Source organism: Sinocyclocheilus rhinocerous, unplaced genomic scaffold (genome assembly GCF_001515625.1).
Source record: "Sinocyclocheilus rhinocerous isolate Xijiao unplaced genomic scaffold, SAMN03320098_v1.1 scaffold688, whole genome shotgun sequence".
Classification (NCBI taxonomy): domain Eukaryota; kingdom Metazoa; phylum Chordata; class Actinopteri; order Cypriniformes; family Cyprinidae; genus Sinocyclocheilus; species Sinocyclocheilus rhinocerous.
Window position 1 is genome coordinate 2,582,257 of NW_015651641.1, and position 20,863 is coordinate 2,603,119.

The window sequence follows — 20,863 nt, forward strand, 5'->3', positions numbered from 1 at the left end:
GACGAGACAAAAACATTAAAACCCATTATAAACGAGGCATTTGTTGCATCCAGTGGGAACATAATTACGGATTTGTAATGACTTATACTGTCTTTTTACGCGTTGCGTGCATTGCGCCGCGTAAACATAAAACCATGTCTGCATTTGTGATCCAACTTTAGGGATCTTATCTATTCACGAACAGCTTGTAACACTCCAAAGAGAAAGGAAAACTTGAGATCGCATCATATGACCCCTTTAAAGTCTTGGTGAATGATTAAAAGAAATGAGTAAGTCAGGTTTGACCATTTTTGATTAAATGATTCTTATTTGTTTTATTAGCTTCTGGATCTCCCAGGTATCATTGAGGGGGCCAAAGATGGCAAGGGAAGAGGACGACAAGTCATTGCTGGTAACAGACCATTTAAAAAAATAGTTAATCTAAAAATTAAAATTCGCTGAAAATTTAGTCCACCTTAGGCCATCCAAGAAATAGACGAGTTTGTTTCTTCATCAGAAAAAAGATTTGGAGAAATTCAGCATTGCATCACTTGCTTAGGGCCCTATGATTTCCATGATTCGGGAAACACGTAATCCAGTCATTTAAACCGGAATTACTTTACTACACACATACTGAAGCGTGCGTGACGCTTGCCTTGCAGTGATTTCATCGTCTGCCGTCTCACTACATGAGGACATAAATACAGGAACAACATCTCCAGAACTGCTCTGAGAGTCACTTCATAAGCATTTTACCGTTTCATTTGAGTAAAACTGTCGTCATATCATATACACAGAGAAATTTAAAGTTATTCACGGCACCCCGTCAAAATGAAAGTTATATATTACTGAAAAAATATATTACTGTGTGTAGAATGTATGTAATACTACTACTACTACTACTAAAATTATTAAAACTTCATTTTTTAAAGGAATTATCACAATAATTCTTCCATGTTTTAAATTTAAGAGTAAATCCCCTTTGTTTGCCAAAAAATAAAGTTTGTTTAATTTTCATTAATTAAAAGATAAATTGAATGATTTATGCCTTCATTTGATAACCAGAAAAATTTAAATACACAACACAGAATAAAAAATAAAAAAAATCATAAGGCTGTTGTAAAAATAAATATTGATATATTAATTTTTTTAATGCATTCAAATAATTAGACATGCTAGCCAAAGAAAGTAGTTTCGCTTTGACAACGAAACACACAGCGTCTCCACGACATGGCGGCCGCGGCAACAACAATACTACAGCGAGAATAAAAGTTACGCCTTCTTTCTTTGCGTGAACATTTGGGCGGCGTTATTAAATTTAAGAGTAAATCCCCTTTGTTTGCCAAAAAATAAAGTTTGTTTAATTTTCATTAATTAAAAGATAAATTGAATGATTTATGCCTTCATTTGATAACCAGAAAAATTTAAATACACAACACAGAATAAAAAATAAAAAAAATCATAAGGCTGTTGTAAAAATAAATATTGATATATTAATTTTTTTAATGCATTCAAATAATTAGACATGCTAAAACACAAAAAATGGTAACAATAAAAAATAAAACGTTTAATAGGGCCCAAAACATGTAATTTTTGTTAAACTTTTAATAAATTGATGTTAAAGTGTATAAGTTTCATGATTTTAATTAATTAAACATGCTTTTTGATAATAAAATGTAATCATTAAAAAGAAGTCCAGAAAAATTAAAACTGAATTTGGGAAAAAATAAAACTGGTTTCGTTGGGCCCTACTTGCTCACCAGTGGATCCTCTGCAGTGAATGGGTGCCGTCAGAATGAGAGTCCAAACAGCTGATAAAAACATCACAATCATCCACACCACTCCAGTCCATCAGTTTGTTGTGAAGTGAAAACCTGCGTGTTTGTAATAAACAAATCTATCAACACGTTTTTAACTTCAAACCATTGCTTTCGGCTGAAATCGGTTCTAATGAAAAAATATTGGACGGCCTTTTATTTTTAGGAACTATTCCTTGCAGACTCTTATTTAAAGACACTTTTGGCTCACTTTTGTATTTTTAGTGTGCTTTATTACCAGTCACATTCACTCTCCCTGATCTTGCCTCCTTCCAACAGTTGCTCGCACTTGTAACCTCATCTTGATTGTCTTGGATGTTCTGAAGCCTCTCGGACACAAGAAGCTCATTGAACACGAGTTGGAAGGTTTTGGCATCCGACTCAACAAGCAACCACCAAATATTGGCTTCAAGAAGAAAGACAAGGGCGGAATCAACTTCACCGCAACTGTACGACTTCAGAGTGCTATTAACCCTCTATTGCATACATTTATAAAAAGTATAAGTTCAGATTTGAGTCCCGTTTCTTGAATAAAATTACCAATTAAAAAAATAAAACCACCATTTGGGCGAAACCTTTAAGCATATTAGCTGGACGTGTGTGAACATAGAAATTTAAAACTATTCATTTAAAATTAATCAGAGGTTTTAATTTATTGGAATATTTGTGAAATTGAGTGACTACATATTTCTATTAAAGCAGTTTATTATAGTAAACATTAGTCTGACACTAACTACTAATTGGCAGAATCTAATAAACTTTGTTCCTAGCTTAATTCAATAATAAATGGTAAATGCTAATAAGATAGAAACTTTAAAAGTGAATAATACAAAGAATCTTTTTTATGGAGTATTGCTGTGTTTATTATAACTTATTTATGCTTGCACGTCATTTTTTTTTTAATGTGCCTTTGTAATATTTAATCAAAAACATTTGAAATTTTTTTCACGAAAACATGGATCACATGGAGCAGCAGACCAGCAAAAGCTTTTTACTTGTTTATCAAGTCATTTCTTCATTACGAACCATTTTATTAACATCTTAGGCTTGCAGTAGAGTGTTAGTTTTCGCTTCTTAGTGTCATCAATCAGATCAGTCATGTTTACAGTTGTCATCATGCTTTTGATTTAGTGTGCTCAAAGTGAGCTGGATGCTGAGACTGTGAAAAGCATCCTTTCCGAGTATAAGATCCACAACGCTGATATAACCCTACGAAGCGACGCTACAGCTGACGACCTCATTGATGTGGTGGAGGGAAACCGGTAGGACCCCGTTCACGTCCTCCATCCTCAGTCATGCTCTCTTTAGAAGAGATATTTCACTTGGTTGTTCTTCTCCTCTCCAGGGTTTACATCCCCTGCATCTACGTGCTCAACAAGATTGACCAGATCTCGATCGAGGAGCTGGACGTTATCTACAAAATCCCTCACTGCGTGCCAATCTCGGCTCACCACCGCTGGAACTTTGACGACCTGCTGGAAAAGATCTGGGACTACCTGCATCTAGTGCGCATGTGAGTCACGTGTTCCTCTGAGCTCATTGTCGTGCGTTTTGGGATGGCATGCTTAGAATTTGTCCAGAACAACTCAACTCAGGAAGGCAGCACAATTAAGCTGCATACTTTCTGGAACCGCTTTCGGGAATGTAATGAAAAAAGTGATTTGCTGTACACATTCTATATTGAAATGTCACTTTCAGTGGAAATGCCTCCTGTGTGACGCGTACAGGAACATAATGTGCCATAATATATCACTGCCAGACTTCAGAAGTTTATAGTATGCACTATGTATCATAACGCCACAGCAGAATGTATAATAACCCTGACTGATATTCCACAGCTACACAAAGCCGAAAGGACAGCTTCCGGATTACACAGCACCTGTAGTACTTCCAGATGGGAAGACATCTGTTGAGGACTTCTGCTTAAAGATTCACAAAAACCTCATCAAAGAACTCAAATAGTAAGTGACTTAATGTTCAAGGAGACTCATGTTTTTGTTTTCACTTAGTAAAGGGCTGCATTGAAGCCATAATAAGTCAGTTAGAATGTAAAGTGATTGTGTTTCATTGTTCTTTTGTGTTGAGATCCAGAGAATAAGATCTGATTTAAATTCCTGATAGTGAAAGGCTCTGGTGTAATTGCAGCACTTGTTATCTTTATTTCCCACATGAGCACAGTAAAGTCACTAAACTCTTAAAGTCACTTCCAAGGTTACAGTGTACAGTGTGTTATTCCTTTCTTTTGAGAAGACCTTGTTCTTAAATTCAGCCTGTGAGGCCTTAATTTTGTTTCAAAAATAGCCTTGACATTGCATCTCTCGTACGTTGATAAAGTGATATTTGATACTTTTTAGATTTGTTCTTAAAGTTAGTCTCTTATTCATTTTAGTCTGTTTATAACACTGTTGTTTTAGTATTATTCATATGCTATTGTACTATTAATATTCTGAATTAGCTTTTTTAGATTTTCAGTTTAAATTTTTGGGGTTTTTTTTTTTTTTTTTTTTTGTAATTTTGTGCTTTTATCATTATTATTATTTTATACATTTCTATGTTTATTTCAGGTTTAGTTTTATTGCTTCAACTTATTTATTTTCAATTAATTTCCAAGTCATTTCTAATTTTCATTTAAGGTTTGCGTCTAATATTTACGTTTTACTTTAAGCATTATTTCAATTATCAAATTATTTGTAATAGTTTGTTAACAATAACAACACTGATTTATAAAGGAACAGAATCCAACACTGTCAAATTTCAAATGCCTTACAAATGTTTATTACGGTAACTAGTTTCTGCCAAAATGTCTATAGTTATTGTGGTTATTTGTACAACTCGCCTACATCTGCCACTGTTTGATGAAGACCCCCTAATTTATGATTTATTAAAGTGCCCCTATTATGCCATTTTTAAGGTTCCTAATATTGTTTTGGGAGTCTCCTATAATAGGTTTACATGCATGCAAGTTTAAAAAATGCTTTTGTTTTCTTAAAATTTGCATTTAGTATCAGCTCATTTTCCAACAATTCTCAAATAATTCATTCGAAGCAGTTCTAAGTTTCAGTCTCTCTAAACCCCTCCTTTCCATGAGCCTACTCTGCTCTGATTGGTCAGGTGGCTCAGTCTGTTGTGATTGGTCTACCGCGTGCAGCCTCATCTGTCGGAAGTGAAAGTAAAATGAATTTACTTTCACAGCATAAGGCGCACATCGTTATGATGTTAACCACACGAACAAGCTACAGTGTTTGAGGGTCAAGTTGTTTGCAACTGGCCAACGTAGAACATAGGCGGGCATTATGCAAATGTATTACCCAGTGACATGTAGCCGTCACGGAAGTGGAATTCCGAATTACTGATGACTCGTTTAGGTTGTTCAGAGTCGATTCTTTCTTTTGGGAGACAATAACTTTATCGTGACCTTTCGGCTTTGCAGTTTGTTTACATTCACATACAGCTACATTACACACTGCATGAAAGGCAGTATTTGAAATGGCATAATAGGGGCACTTTAATAAATATATTTTACATTTATGTATTTTATTGATTATTTTCTATTTAATTTTTTCAAATTCTATATTGGCAGAAATTTTTACTGTGGTACAGAAGCAAATACTGTTTCTAAATTATTATTTTTTTTTATTTCAAGTGACTTAAACCAAACGACCAAAGTCTTTATTACGCACCAGAATGTGGTGCAGATTTTTTAAAATATACCTCATCAGTGAAGGCATGTATGTTTAAGATTTAGTACAATACTCCTGTGTTGAAACGTGCCTAGCATCATGTCTCTCTCTTCTCTCTGCAGTGCATTGGTGTGGGGGTCGTCAGTGAAGCATAACCCGCAGAAAGTCGGCAAAGACCATGTGCTAGAAGATGAGGATGTAATCCAGCTGGTCAAGAAATAAACGAACTCTGATGCTTTGCATGATCATTACACTTCAAATAAGAAGCGATAAGACATTTCTAAATGCCCTGAAGGTTCCTGTGGCAACATTGTTGTTTCTCCATTTTTATTTTTGGACTCGGACAAAGTTTGATTGTAAATCACACAAATACATTCAGCATATTACACGTGTCTCATTCTTGAATCAGGATCACAAACTGCTTGAATGCAGTTATAGAATACATCTGTGGGCTGCAAAACAAAGTGAACTTCAATAAAACCCTAATATACAAATCCATGGATGTCTAAATATGACGCTGATGCTCGACACAAAACATTTGATCAGGCCTTTTTATTCAGTTGCTAGCAATGTTTACCTGATGAACAAAAATAACTGAGATATCTAGTCAGTAACCAGCACTTCACATGGTTTAGTCCAGTAGTCTAGTGGCTACATATTATACCCTCCCCCTCTGTGACTGACAATCAATCACTCCGGATAACCAGGCCACTTAGTGGATGAATCGGACAAGGAATGATACACACCCAGTCAGAAGCACTGGTGCCCCTAAATTGCCCCACTCACTAGGGACATTTGACATTATGAATGTGTGATGGGTGCTAGCTGCCCCAAAGGTTAATCAGCCAAAAAGCCTTTTTGTTGCCTTTGCATTTGAGTTAATATAAAGTCAAGAACACTACAATTAAAAAAAATAAAACAATTCTGGGTGTTTTAAGTACCTTGGGATAATGCATTTCCCACAGTCGTGGAAAACCTAGACATTTTGAATATTTAAGTGATTTTAAGACCTGAAATAATTATGAAAATGTATAAAATAGTATAGTGAATATGCCTATTTCAAGTTGTGTTAAGCTATTCCTTTGCAAGTAGTTAATCTTTGTGAGTACTTGTGAGAATCTATAAAAACGATTTCTTAAAATGCTTATTCAATAATCACAACATGGAAATTAATTTGTCAAAAGCTGTTGAAACCCTTTAAAAGAGCATTTGTGATAACTCTTTACGAATATTTACATCTATTTCACTATTTCTTTTTAGTTATTGGGCAGTCTACTTTAAGCAGCTGCGGCAGTGTCAAATCGTTTCTCAAATAAATCCATTGAAATTATACAGAAAAATGATCTACCTTTTCAAAACATCTAGAAAAGGCGATGCACAGGGCATTTCTTTGGTGTTCTTGTTTTTTTTTTTTTTTAAATGAATACGGTCTGGTGTTATTCAAAATGACTGATTAAAAAGCCTCTCGCCTGCCACCCTGTTCACAAAATAAAAGCTAATGTGGACAATACAATAAATAATTTTCTCAACGAAAGCATAATTGAAAGGTGCAGTAAGTTATCAATGAGAATTTAAAGCGCAGCATCAGCAAAAGTGTAAAGTCTGATTCTTCTGGCGGGGTTCTTGGGGATGAAATGGAGGCAGATTCAGGCATTGATCTGAGTCTATTTTTTAAGATGGTAGGGGCGTATGTCTATGGCAGAGGAGCCAGTGCTCACCCATCAAGCTCCGCCCTTCCCCCACCCATCTTCCCCTGCTGCACTTTCCCCTGTAAATTATAGCAGCACTTTAGCTAATGAAAGAGTTGAAGTCCGGGCACTAATAAAAGCCATTAAGTGAATAAAGCGCTTCCCCCTCTAACAAAATTAAAGAATTTGCCCCCTCCTCGAGGGAGGACTCTGTATTAATATTTATGAATTGCGGAACTGGACCTTCTACCCCCTCCCAATGACACGTACCCTGGCCCACACCACCCAACTTCTCTTCGGCAACCCACCTATCCTGGGTGGTATTGTGCGACCCCCCCTCCTGCGGGGCAGAGGGAGGGGCGGAGTATGGGGGGTGTTGGAGGAGAGACATCCTGGACAGTTTGCCTTCAGTTCGGCTAAGAGGTCCAGTCCAGACGCCCAGCTCAAAACAGAAGCTCCCTCAGATGATCTTAGTCGTCGATGAGGCGAGAACAAGAGGCACTGGTCTCGGCATGAAGATCTGCTTAGAGGACATCCATCCCTATGAGAACCTGTTGGAAGGTCCTCTTCAAGATTGAGGTGAGAGTCCTAAATGCATAAGTTGCTGAATGTCTTAACGGTTCTTCTTTTCTCCTCGCAGAGCTGCGCTGACAATTCCTTAGAACAGTTTCAGTGTACTTGAAGTTTCTTTTGCGCCTTTTGGACAAGTCTTCTTCAAGGTAAAGATTTTCAAAGAGTATTGTGCAAAAGGGGGACAAAATATGCTACTACTGAACAAACTGGGTAAGATGTAATATTTGCTCCAAATTTGTAACATGCTCAAAAAATAGATTCAAGAGGGTCAGTGAGACACCAACTGTACCATGAAACTGGTTGAAGAATATAGGCGTAGACAATGTCATCGTCCATTTATATTTTATCAACTGTTCTTTCTGGTCCTCACCCTTCATTCTCCACCAACATCTCCAACATCATACTTAATAATGTTTGTTTCCTCCCATTTCATCATGCTAAGTGGTTCAGTTGTCCGACCTTTAGAGTTGATTAGTGCACCCATCCTTCCCATTCCCACTAAAATGTCCCATGGGGCATGGCAAGTATGAGGGTAATATGATTACCACCCAGATGGATGGGCAGAATCTAGGTGGGTTTTTGGAAGAGATACTCTGGGATACCTTAGGAAGTGTTACCACAAGAGATTTTGCAGTAACAAGTTAAGAATTAGCCCTGATGTCCAAATGTTGTGGGATAGACGACACTGGCTGTGATGTGAAATAGACAACATTGGCTGCGAAAAAAATGACATTGGTGGTTTATTCTTATTTGCCCATAGAGCAGTCTATTTGAGCAAGTTAAAAAGCTGGGGAGCTATTGATGTCCCTTAACAAGACAAGCATCACTTCAACAAACTCTATTTCTATAGATTTTTTAAAAACCTCTGAACAATTGAATGACAGCAAACCCATGTGATTACCAAGCCACTATCGTTTGTTAACCCCCATTCTGGAGTTCTCTTGAGTTCCATTTCATTATTCTACTGAAATTTTAGAAAATTAACAGCTTTGTCGACTGGTCATCAGGCATAGATAGTAGGGAGGTGTTCGATTTTCGGAGAGGGTGGGGTTTGACGCAGTTTTTGCGCAGGAAGGGCGGTGCCTGCGAATCTCTGCAGTGAGAACGTGACCTATGACTAATCTTTTTTTTTCTTTTTTAAATTTTGCAGACATCCTTAGTCACCGTCTATCACGAACACCTTTTCCACCGTCTCCTATTGTGTCGCTCTCGGTAATCACCTGCAACAACCTCTATGATATTGCTCTTCTCGATTTCCAGTAACTTCCAGTTTCTGGAAACCTGAATACAGTCTTTTGGAGAACAGATACACCATCGAAGGACGGCTGAAGAAGACAACTTCTTGATCTTTTGCTGGTCTTTTTGAATTACCTTCACCCAGTGATCTATGACTTGTGGTTCCACCTTATGTAGACTTGGAGCCTCGACCTGTTCCCAGACGACCCTCATTGTATTCTGCATGATTTTAAACAGCATTTTAATGTACATGGACCATTCCATCTTGTCTTTTGTGACTGATCCACAACCTGAACAAGTTTCTACTGACTTCACGACTTTGCGCAGGACACCATTGTGCTTGATCTAACCATGCAGTTCCCTGTCCATGGTTGTGCCAAGCACTTTGGAGACTTGTGTGCACTTTCTTCCAGGTTTTTCTTACTGTTCTTTTCCTCTTAGATCCACAATCTAAAGAATCAAACCTTGTGCAACAGTCTGTTGAAGTGTAACTTTTTGTCCCAAACAAGAGTATTTTAAAGAGAATAAAATGCATTATGTTTCGTTTGTTGATTGTGACATGATCATTATAGCTAGAAAAATGAGTGCAACAGTGAGTGGAAATAGTGACACTGTGGTCAAAATAGTGTTAGTTCTGTTGCCAACATGCACTTCCTCAGCAAAGCTGATGCCATGGCTTGATATTTCTTTCTTCATGTCCTTTCAATTTGCTCATACACCCGAAGCCGTAACCACCATAAACAGAAGGGAGAGATATATAGCCTACCCAGCCTCCCCAATATTCAGAGTAGGTCTCAATCCACATGGGGATTCTTTTTAATCAGTTTTTTCTTCATTTTTTACAGCTGGTTTGAAAGTAAATTATGAAAAATGTCCAAGTCCAGTTGCATGCTCATTCGTCATAAGAAAATGTATGAACAAACTTGGCACATCAGCCACCGTTTTCACTTCTGAAACAAAAAAATATCTGGCTATAAGACAAAAAGACTTTAGTAATGTAAGCCTTGTTCGAAAAAAATGCAATCTTAGATGCAGTCAGGAGGTCATGAAGATGGGTGGCGCTCACTGCAGAGCAGCACTTACAGTCAGTCTCTAGATGAATGAATCACTCTGTTTTACCGTCTGAGGTCAAGTTAGGTTGCACTGCTCAGCTCCAGTCATTTTCGAAGTAATGGACTCCGCTCGGAGTCGTGTCATCTGTTTGCCTGTGCACAAGTGTTTTATTTATTGAATCTTAGGAGATTCGACCTCTTCACGAGACCAGCTCACATTTTAGAATTACTCATAGCACTTTATGGAGATTTTGAACACTTTTAATTGATTCACTGAGGGGTTTAAAAAAAGATGCATATCAACCATAAAATGGATGAATGAATGTCTAACTATGAATGTAATCAATCAATAAATGCTACAGAAGTCCAGCCAATGAAAATGCACTACAATTGGAAGTTCAATCATGACTACCATTATGTATTTTATCAATATACACAGATACTGCAGCCAGTAGTCTGGGTGTGATGTGCATTTTGAACGGGAACAAAAGTAACATGCATGACTTGACTTTTACATTTACTTTTAAAAGAGAATGTCAATGGCGTTTGCTTGTGCAAAGCTCACCGACACGATGACCTCGAAGGTGTAACCGAGGCTTTGCTGTAATTTAGGTTAGAGGTTTATTTAGATCACTAACCTTCAATAGGAGAAATGATAATACTGATAATACTTAGCAAACACCATTAATACATATCTAGACTATTAAGTAAATGCAGTCTATCTATGAAGTATGTTGTTGGACTTACATTTATTCTGTTGTTCCCAGAAGTGGCTTCATATGATGCTTAAAAGCTATTAAAACATCAGATTTACTGCCCTGTTTTTGAAGGTCACAGTCATCGATACTATGCCAACATGAATAAAAACGAAACAAGACTCAGAAATGATTTCAAATTATTTTATTGTCACCAATTAATGAAGTAGGTGGATCATTTTCACATTAGAGCAAAAAACAAAGTCAAGCTCCTGGCGTCTCAATCATTCAAACATACACTATTTCACTTGAGAACACAGGAGAACACTTCTAGTTTAGATATTAGAAAAAGTGAATCAAGCACATTAAACTGTGGTTGAGTTTTTATCATGATGCTTTGACTCAAATCATAAGCGGAAGAAAATGCACTTTTCAGTATACTAGTGTATATCTGAGTTTTCAACATGATGTTTAGATGAAATGGCAGAAAACATGGTGCTCAACAACCATATTCAGGATGAGTGGACTAATGTAATTTGCATGGAAATAAATTGTGTTACTTTTGGGAAACGGAACAAGACATGCTACTGGGATATTTGTATTTGTATTAAGGAGTAAAAAAAATAAAATAAAATTATCGTTATGCAATATTAGCACAGTACATAATTTCAACTTGTATCTCAGTTAGTAAAAAACTAACAAAAAACTTTTTCCAATGTAATGTACAAATCAAAACTTTTTTCTGTGGTAAATGTCAATAGAGTGTAACATCTATAAATGTGTAATATTTAATAAAAGACCCTTTGACTGACCACTGTGAACAATAGTTTTAAACATGAAGCAAAATCATAGAAAATGATCATCACCACCTTTAATAATTTGTATTATTTTTTTTTCTTAACAGCAACAACAACAACAAAAAAAAATTTTGCTGTCTTTTTCCCTTAAACACACTGGGATGTAAAAAGGGCAGTTCTATCTAGATGTTAAACTTATTTACACAAATATATTTAGGCCATGTCTTTTTATGATGAACACTAACAGAATGGTGCGACAAGGGTATTCTGACTAAATTAAAGAAACAAGGACATAAAAAAAAAAAAAAGATGGAATTCATTTCATATGGAACAATAGTGAACAGGATGCTGAGGTTTACTTACACCTTCAATAAAGAGCAGATATTCAAAACGGAAAGTCAAATGCTTGATTATTATGGATGTCATAATCAACTAACTCAACGGTGCATCTTTGGGACCATTCACATTTCAAGTGCAACATAATTCCTTTGAAAATTATGCTATTTAGTTAACACTCATGTAACAAAAAATGTCATGCCATTATCAAGTGCTAACCTCATTTAAACAAAGGACATCTGGATGTCATACAAGAGTATATTTGCACATCCACCAAATAAAATCTGGGATTTGAAAGATCTGCTTTGATTTCAGATGTTCCTCTGCAAAGGCCATAAAGATAAAACGGACACAACAAGATGCATATACCTTTCCTCAGATGATTTACATACTTTTTCTCCACAAAGCAAACTGTAGTGCTACTGTATGTATAACTTCACTGGTGTCACTACATACATCAGTATGAAATAAAGGTCAAACGATGGGACGGAGACCAAAACAGGACAACAATCTAGATTCAAGTCTGCAGGTTGATCAAAATCAGTGTAATCTGCATCAACAAGCTAAGTTTGACTGTACCAATTCTTTTTTTTACTTTTTTGAAGTAAACATGTATAACAGACAATCCCATTAGAGTGGATTCCCAATCACAATAAAACACCCCTAATTCTTTGCACTTGCACAAAATGCATCCTGCAGTGAGTTCGTATAGCGACTTGCACACTGCCCTTCCACTTTCATTACAACATCGAGTTGTAATGAACAGTGTCCTCATTTCCTGGAGTTCAGAGTAGAAAAGATGCATTATATTTCAAACAGCCCTCTAGAGCGCAGGAAGAAGCGGAGCCTGATCATGAGGATGTTGCGGTTGGCATAAGACACACCTCTCTTGTGTTTCCAGAGGTTTTGGTGATCCTGTGAAGGCTGTTTGGGTTTTACTGGCAGTGAACATTCACACGGTAAATGAGGACGATGGCGACTCGATCTGGTTCAGCTGAGCTCATCACAGTATAAACTGGAAAAAAGAACCACATAGTGAAAAACAAAAGTGGCTTTGTGTGCACAAGCGACTTCCTGAAGTTGAAACTGGTAGGGCGTGTGCATGCTTCTGTTGTTTTTCAGCATCTCAACAGCATGATTGATTCTGATGATCGTGATTTAAATGCGGAGTGAAATGCTGCTTGGCAGGAGAATCTACAATTGATAAATGCCATTATTTTGGCTCATCTCAGCAGTTTGGTTAAGATGCACCCTACAGAAAGAGGAAGCAAACTAACAGCTCATGAAATGGGGGGTGTGAGCGCTCAGTATGACAGCTAGTGCAGGACTGGCATAGATGAATTTTGGGAAAAGATGGTTTGAATTTCTTTGTGGTTTCAATTAATGACCCCGTAAGTGAAAAATGTTCTGTTCCAGGTCATTTTTCAACAGTACATCAATCGCTGTGGCCAGACACTCAGGCGTAGATCTGACTCGGGCCACCGGCGTGAGCGTTATCAGCTAGTCGTTCTTGGGTGGGTTGGGTAGGTTTGATGATATTGACATAGTCGTGAACACCGACGTCCATGTTTTTAGCTCTGAGAGCAGCGGTGTGAAGCTTCTCCAGGAAGTCTGGCATGCCTGTGAGATAGAGAGGAAGTGAAATCTTTGCGAACAGGTGTCAAGAAACAGCAGCTGCAGAAAGGGCAGAATTCATGAACGACTTTCATGATGGCAGCCAATTCATCTGTGAAATTCAGAGATCCTCATTATGTAAATATTGTCTGAAAAAACTTGTTAAATTGTCTATAAAAAAATAATACATGTATACAGCAAAATTGTGCATGACTCAATTTCTAAATTCTAAGGAATCTAAGGAAAAAGCTATAAAATTACTCAAAATAGGGGCAAACATATAAAAATCATATACAATGTGAAACATATATAAGGTGAAATATTACAATTTAAAATAACTTTTATATTTTAATATATTTTAAATGTAATTTATTACATGAATTTTCAGCATCATAACTCCAGTCTTCAGTGTCACATGATCCTTCAGAAATCATTCTAATATACTGATTTGCTGCTCAAGAAACATTTCGTATTATTTTAACGAATTATTTTATTTTCGTATTATTTTTAACTTTAGTGACATCACTAACCCCGATGTTTACATAAACCCTGCCCCCGTAACCATGCAACTACCCGTAATGGTAAGGGGGCGTGACGTTTCCAGACAACGTGCACTCGGCGGTTAGCGAATCACAACACACTGGGCCAGCTGACCAATCAGAGCCCGACTGCGTATTTCTGAGGGAGGGGCTGAGGTTTAGGAGTAGGTGTGGGGGAGGGGTTCGGAGGAGCAACAATAATGTACAGTATGTGGAAAATAATGCAGTGTCACATGATCCTTCAGAAATCATTCTAATATACTGATTTGCTGCTCAAGAAACATTTCGTATTATTTTAACGAATTATTTTATTTTCGTATTATTTTTAACTTTAGTGACATCACTAACCCCGATGTTTACATAAACCCTGCCCCCGTAACCATGCAACTACCCGTAATGGTAAGGGGGCGTGACGTTTCCAGACAACGTGCACTCGGCGGTTAGCGAATCACAACACACTGGGCCAGCTGACCAATCAGAGCCCGACTGCGTATTTCTGAGGGAGGGGCTGAGGTTTAGGAGTAGGTGTGGGGGAGGGGTTCGGAGTAGGTGTGAGGTTAGGATTAGGCAATCAGGTTGCGACTTCAACAATGGGGGTAATAATTTGGAAGGGGGTCGAAATTGGACACAATAGGTGTTGTTACATTTTTTAAATTTCAGTATCAACTTGGTACAAAAGTACTAATAGCCTACTTTTGACATCAATCAAAATGATTTGTTAACAAGTTACTGAATTAATGTTAACAAAGCTGCTTTCCACTTTACTACAAACATTCATCACAAGACGAAATGGCATCATTCAAAATACTTCTCTTAAAGCTGACCACTGGATAGAACGTTAGAAAACACATCAGTGTTCACTGTCAGAAGTCAGTAGTGATGCTACTGCTACTGAACACTACTTTAGGATGCATTATAGAGAGGCGAGATGAAAAGAAAACGCCATGTAAACTTTTCTGAAAACAGTCAGTTCCCCTCATTATTATATTAAGGATTTTCTTCCAATATTTTGCGCATCATGAACAGAGAGTTTGCTCTGCCAGCTACAGTATTTTCCCCTCTTTGCATTTGTCCTCAGCGTCTCTGGCCTCTGTTAACGTCCCATTTACAGACCTCGTATTTCCACACAAATTACATTTTCAAAAATGCTAGCAATACAGTTTGTGTGCAAGTCCGGAACAGAGATCGGCTGAAATAAAGCAAAAGAGCTGTTCCGATTTATGGCTGTTCGAACATTTTCTAACATACATTTTTTTCGGGCCAGTGGCAAACTGTAACCTTCTTGGCTAAAGGAAAACACAATTAAATTTTTTAAAAATAATAATTTTCCAGGACAGCAACAAGATTTTCCAGGACATTTTACATTTTCTCTTATTTTCCATGTGTTTTCCAGAACTGGAATATTAGTCATCAATTTTCCAGGTTTTCCAGGACGCGTGGGAACCCTGATGATACATTTTTCCAGAATTCTTTGATAAATAGAAAGTTAAAAAGAGCAGCTTTTTTTTTTTATTAAAATACTTTTCTAATATTACAAATGTCTTTACTGTCACTTTTAATCAATTTAATGTGTCCTTTATATTTATGTGCTGTAAATTCTCTCAATTCCCCCAGCACTGCCAGGTGTGAAAAAAAGATAATATTGGACCCTGGATACAAGTCCAAATTGGAGCGCATATTAAAAAACAAAGTATGAGTGCACAAAACAGATGGCTCACCGCTAGACACCATCCAGCTGACGCAATAGCGAGGGAAGACCGTCTGGGGATCATCGCTGTAAGTCAGCAGGTAATCAAAGCCATTCTGTTGAGACAAGTTAACTAGCTTAAGACTGCAAACTAAGACCAACCGCAGACAGACTGACACACAGGAGATTCCCTATTCTCACCTCGTCAAATGACCGGTGTGGCCGGATGACCATCTTGGACTGGTAAGAGTGAACTCGGACGAACTCCTGGATCTCTGGGACACTGGGGTGTTTGATGGCTCTGAACAGAGAAAGCAAGCACACTTAATATAAAGGACACACTTCAACCAATTAACACCAATTAAAATGTCACTAAATAATTCCTATAAAATGGCAACAACAGTTACCTGGAGACTAAGATCATTAAGTTGTTCTCCACGTCAACATGATATCGGCGCACATAGACATAGTCTCTGGAGTACATGGGATACTGCACAGGAAAGGCCAACAAATTATAACATTAATAAGATTAAGCTTAAAAGCTTTTAAATCTTCAGTCAACTAGTACTAGATCACACTTCTGTTAATTCGACTCAGCCCATTAACTGCCCACTGCAAAAATCACAAGGATGTTTTCTTGTTATGACAACAGGCAGTGGAGAACTTGATTCAAAGCTTACTGGAAAATGCGTGGCCCAATGAATGACCTCGGTGCCTGTGTTGACATCCCTGTCCACCACTTCCAGTTTAATAACCAGTGCATCCCACTTCTTTCTGTACTCTGTGTCCAACTAGAGTAAAGGGAAATATCTGGGAGAGTCTAAATATAACATTCAAATACCAACAGCAGATACGAACCACACACACACACACACATATAACATCTTTAACAAATGGAGCGCAAGGCAGGTGACGCCTGAAACATGTAACAGGGTTGCCAAGTCTCGCATCTGGTGTGAAACACACGCGCTGTCTTATGCCACCACACTAAATCTCACACCAAATAACAAGACAACACAAAATGCACTTGAATGATGCTTTCTTCAGCGCATAACTTACATTTTACTCTTCTATTCTTTTAATCGTTATGAGTCACAAGCATATTTTCAAACAAGTGGAGCGCAACAGAAAAATTAATGCAATCATTTAGATTAAAATATTATGGTTTTCATTACATATTTGTTGTTGAAAATGAAATTTAGGTCAAAAAGTATATTTTGTAGGAACAGTAACTGGAATCTTATAAGAGTCCCTTACATTTACAGGAAAAATAATGAGAGTAACATGTTATTCATGTGTTCAGAGGAGTAAATGTGTGCCTGCAGAACATTTGACAGCTGACCTGTTAAAACTTTTTCTTTTTCTTTATTATCTGTAATTTAGTGATTCTGCTTGCTTTTTAAATTATTATTATTTATAAATTGCTCCACATGAAAAATGACTTGCCGGTACTCCTCAAGTAATAATAGGTAAACAGCATGCAACTGAGTATTGAAAAGTTTCTTGTACAAAATTAACATTCAGTATTAAGATGAAATTAATAATGAATGGTTGCATCCTCAAGATCTCATACAGGCACCTGCGACTGGTTCAGGCCATGTCATCAAAATCTCACTCCAGCCAGGTAACCAAAGTTGGCAACCTTGCATGTAAGTCTATGGAAGCTTGAGCAAATCTGGAGCCGACCATCACCCAACACAAACGGTACATCATACAACTCGTTTTACTTTGTCTTGCTGAAATAGCAAAGTAAAACTCAAAGCAGTTAATACTAAATTATTTAGTACCTGAACATTGAAGAACTGCCGGGGGGTGACGTCTGTATATGAACCAAACACTGTAACAAGAGAGCCAGACATGTAAATCTGTTGTTTGAATAGGATTGGACAAACGGTTGGCCCATGGTAAAAATACACATTCAAGTAACACATAAATATACAAAAATTAATGACTAATTAATGACACAATAAATATATGTTGTTTTACCGTTTAAAACATACCCCTGTATTCAAAAAGATGGCTACCCTGGATAGGCCTCCTCCAAACCCTGAAGTTCTTCTTCTCCATGACCAGCTCCCAGCCTGGATCCACATACACGGCTGTCTTTGGGTTCACATTCTGGCTTCTCACCGACTCCAGTGCCTGCAGCTCCCACGCACACCTAAAGCGCAAGTTCAGACGAATTGTGCTTTATTATTGTGCTTTAACCACAATAATGCGTAAACAAGAAGATAAAATGATACCAAATATGCTACAAACATGTTCAAATAACATTTGGCTAAAATGTCATCAAAACCACGCCCTCTAAAGCCATAACAGCCAATCTGAGGTCATAACACCTCAACACGAAAAGTGATTGACAGCTAGAGAGCGTTTCTGATTGGTTAATAGAAGGGCTATGCCTGTTTTGTTTACAAAGCTAAGGCCCGTTGGACTGTAGACGCTTAACCAATGTGAATATCAGATAATGGGGGCACATTATGCGTCTTATTCCAAAATTACATATAGCACCACATGAACAGTCCAGAAGTGAGGGAAGTACCTTTTCAGCTCATCATCTCCAATCTTCTCGTCTTCCCACATGAAGACTCCAGCCAGGGCTGCTAGGAGTTTTCCAGTGGGGGCGTGTTTGCTCTGCAGGCGCCGCCATATGTTGCCCACGAGTGTCCACCTGCTCCTCTCAGAGTACAGGTTTGAGTACAGCTCTCCGATCTGAAGAGCCCTTCTCAGCCTCTGGCCTGTCACAAAACTACAGTGGTTGGCGAATATAGACAATAGTCTCGCCTTCTTCTTTTCGTCGCAGGCCAGCTTGTTCGTTCCCCTTCCTGCTTTTTGGAGCCATGACACCAGCAGGCCCACGCGCTCACCCAGCCACGACAAACTCCACGATTTGCTACTTATCGCACCACTTTGTTTAAAAGTGCTGAAGCTTTGCAGTCGGACCGCTCTGGCCCCTATATTGCACACAGGGTGTTGCTGGACGGAGGGGAACATCTTTGTTTCTAGAACCACGAATCGATGATATCTAGATTTGACTTTGAAGTGCACTTTTTAGCTAAAAAACAAAGATTTACTATACAGATTAGTTCCCATGTATGTAGAGGACTGAGACAAGTGCAACGCAATGTCAATTTGACATGCACTAGCGATTATCTTGCAATTTAAAACGACAGGTTTTAATGGACAACTAAAATGCACGAGAGCAAAATATATATATATTTTTTGTATTCTCATCTCACATTATGAGACGCTATCATAGTAATTTACTAGATAAACAAACAGTTCGATATTTGCTAACAACTGCAATAACAGATCAACTAACGTTAGCTAGCCAACATTAAATGACATGCGACCGCGGGCAAACTGTGATTAAATCAACGACAACAACTCGAATGTTTTAAACGGTATGTCATACCCGGTATTTTATAACAGCTAAACTGATTTTTCGTATTCCTATCCTTAAATTAATCTTACTTTTATCCTCGTGCGTTAGCTTCATGCCCTCACACCTCTCAGTGCGAGTTGCGTCGAACTTGCTTATTAGCCACGCCCTTCTCCGTTTTTACGAGTTTCTATTGGCTGTCTCTTAAATTGAGGATGCACCTCTCATTCTAATAGGGTAATATGGCTGTCTGTCTTCGTTGGTCGCCACCCTAGATCAACCAGCAAGTTCACATGACTCACCTTAAATCAACCCATTGGTAAAGGTCCTCAACAACTTTAAGGTTAAACAGATTTACCACGTTAGTCCGTGCTGTAACTATGAAATAATGAGCCACTTATTCCATGCAGAGTAATCAGAATTAGGATAAGTAGATATGTACACCTACTAATTATTTAGTATTACCACATTATTCGTCACATTTTGGAGTAATAGTTAAGTCATCAAAACTATTAAGTAATTTATTATTTAATAAATTCATTTATTAAAATCCATGCGTAGACAGTCTATATGTGTCTACTAAACTTCAATCTATCTATTTTTCTATCTATCTATCTATTCCACCTTTATTTTACCCTCTAACTCTAGCACTTTCTATTCTATTTTAATTCTACTTTTTCTATATCTTCTTTTTTTTATTAAAAAAAAAACACTAGCTTTCTATTTTTTCTATTCTATCTACTTGTTTTTCTTTGAGTGTGTGTGTGTGTGTGTATTATATATATATATATATATATATATATATACACCTTGCTACGTGTACTGCGTTAGGCTAACCGAGACTTGTCATTTGCACTTATATATTGTTGCTCTTTTGTTAGTTTTGACTGCTTTTATTGTCCTCATTTGTAAGTCGCTTTGGATAAAAGCGTCTGCTAAATGACTAAATGTAATGTAAATCTATCTATCTATCTATCTATCTATCTATCAATGGCTACCCTGGATAGGCCTCCTCCAAACCTGAAGTTCTTCTTCTCCATGACCAGCTCCCAGCCTGGATCCACATACACGGCTGTCTTTGGTTTCACATTCTGGCTTCTCACCGACTCCAGTGCCTGCAGCTCCCACGCACACCTAAAGCGCAAGTTCATCTATCTATCTATCTATCTATCTATCATATATCTATGTATCTATCTGTCTGTCTGTCTATCTAGATATATTGAGCCCATTCAAATAATAATTCCTGTCTTTATTATTTCACATGGGCAATAAATGCCCTATCTGAAGTACATAAATCCTATGCTCCTGAACCAGGAAAGGGAGAAATACTCCATTGAAGTAACTTTTTGCTGTGGCCACGTGGGGGAGTTATAGCACAGCTTGCAGCATCACCTTCATTGAGCTTCATCTCAGTCTATCCCATGACTTCCGATAACCCACGAAAGGAACTAGATAAAATTAGTGTCACAGGAGATGCAAATACGGGAAACAAGAGACGCCTTTGTAATCTGACAGTTGAACACATGACTATTAATAATCACCAACAGACACCAGTTTTATCTTAATATATACACAATGACACGTTGTCCCTTTTTTTGAATAATTAAGAGACTGTATTAAAGAAACAGACTCGACTTAGATATTTGTGAACACATTTGTGAATGTATATCCGCACTCTTTTTCTAAATCTTTTTATATATAGTCTTATTTAACTTCTTTAACGTCAGAGAAAATAAATACCAAATCAATTATGAAATAAAAAAAAAAACAATTACTTCGTACAAAAAA

General features: G+C 37.5%; 2 protein-coding genes across 4 annotated transcripts in view; one reads left to right on the forward strand and one right to left on the reverse strand.

Annotated features, from left to right (window-relative positions):
- The window catches only part of LOC107713382 (developmentally-regulated GTP-binding protein 1-like), a 9,081-nt gene extending 3,219 nt beyond the window's left edge, over positions 1-5,862 (forward strand). Inside the window, exons 4-9 of the mRNA XM_016518876.1 lie at positions 322-391; positions 2,076-2,245; positions 2,928-3,058; positions 3,142-3,309; positions 3,635-3,757; positions 5,599-5,862. Coding sequence (XP_016374362.1) covers positions 322-391; positions 2,076-2,245; positions 2,928-3,058; positions 3,142-3,309; positions 3,635-3,757; positions 5,599-5,698 — 762 coding nt within the window. The 3' untranslated portion in view covers positions 5,699-5,862. The remainder of the gene's footprint in view (positions 1-321; positions 392-2,075; positions 2,246-2,927; positions 3,059-3,141; positions 3,310-3,634; positions 3,758-5,598) is intronic.
- Positions 5,863-11,607: 5,745 nt separating this feature from the next.
- LOC107713384 (stAR-related lipid transfer protein 7, mitochondrial-like) lies at positions 11,608-19,338 on the reverse strand. Of its 3 annotated transcripts, none has more exons than XM_016518879.1 (9): positions 19,168-19,338; positions 18,236-18,431; positions 17,694-17,854; positions 17,481-17,530; positions 16,374-16,484; positions 16,101-16,183; positions 15,895-15,994; positions 15,725-15,809; positions 11,608-13,473 (listed from the first exon to the last, which is right to left on the reverse strand). In XM_016518879.1, the coding sequence occupies exons 1-9, from the start codon at positions 19,190-19,192 to the stop codon at positions 13,310-13,312; spliced, it is 975 nt and encodes a 324-aa protein (XP_016374365.1). In that variant the 5' UTR covers positions 19,193-19,338; the 3' UTR covers positions 11,608-13,309. The 3 variants fall into 3 exon arrangements, with proteins under 3 accessions (XP_016374365.1, XP_016374364.1, XP_016374363.1); XM_016518878.1 differs by having other exon boundaries at positions 18,236-18,748; positions 19,168-19,233; XM_016518877.1 differs by having other exon boundaries at positions 18,236-19,261.
- Between the last annotated feature and the right edge of the window lie 1,525 nt (positions 19,339-20,863).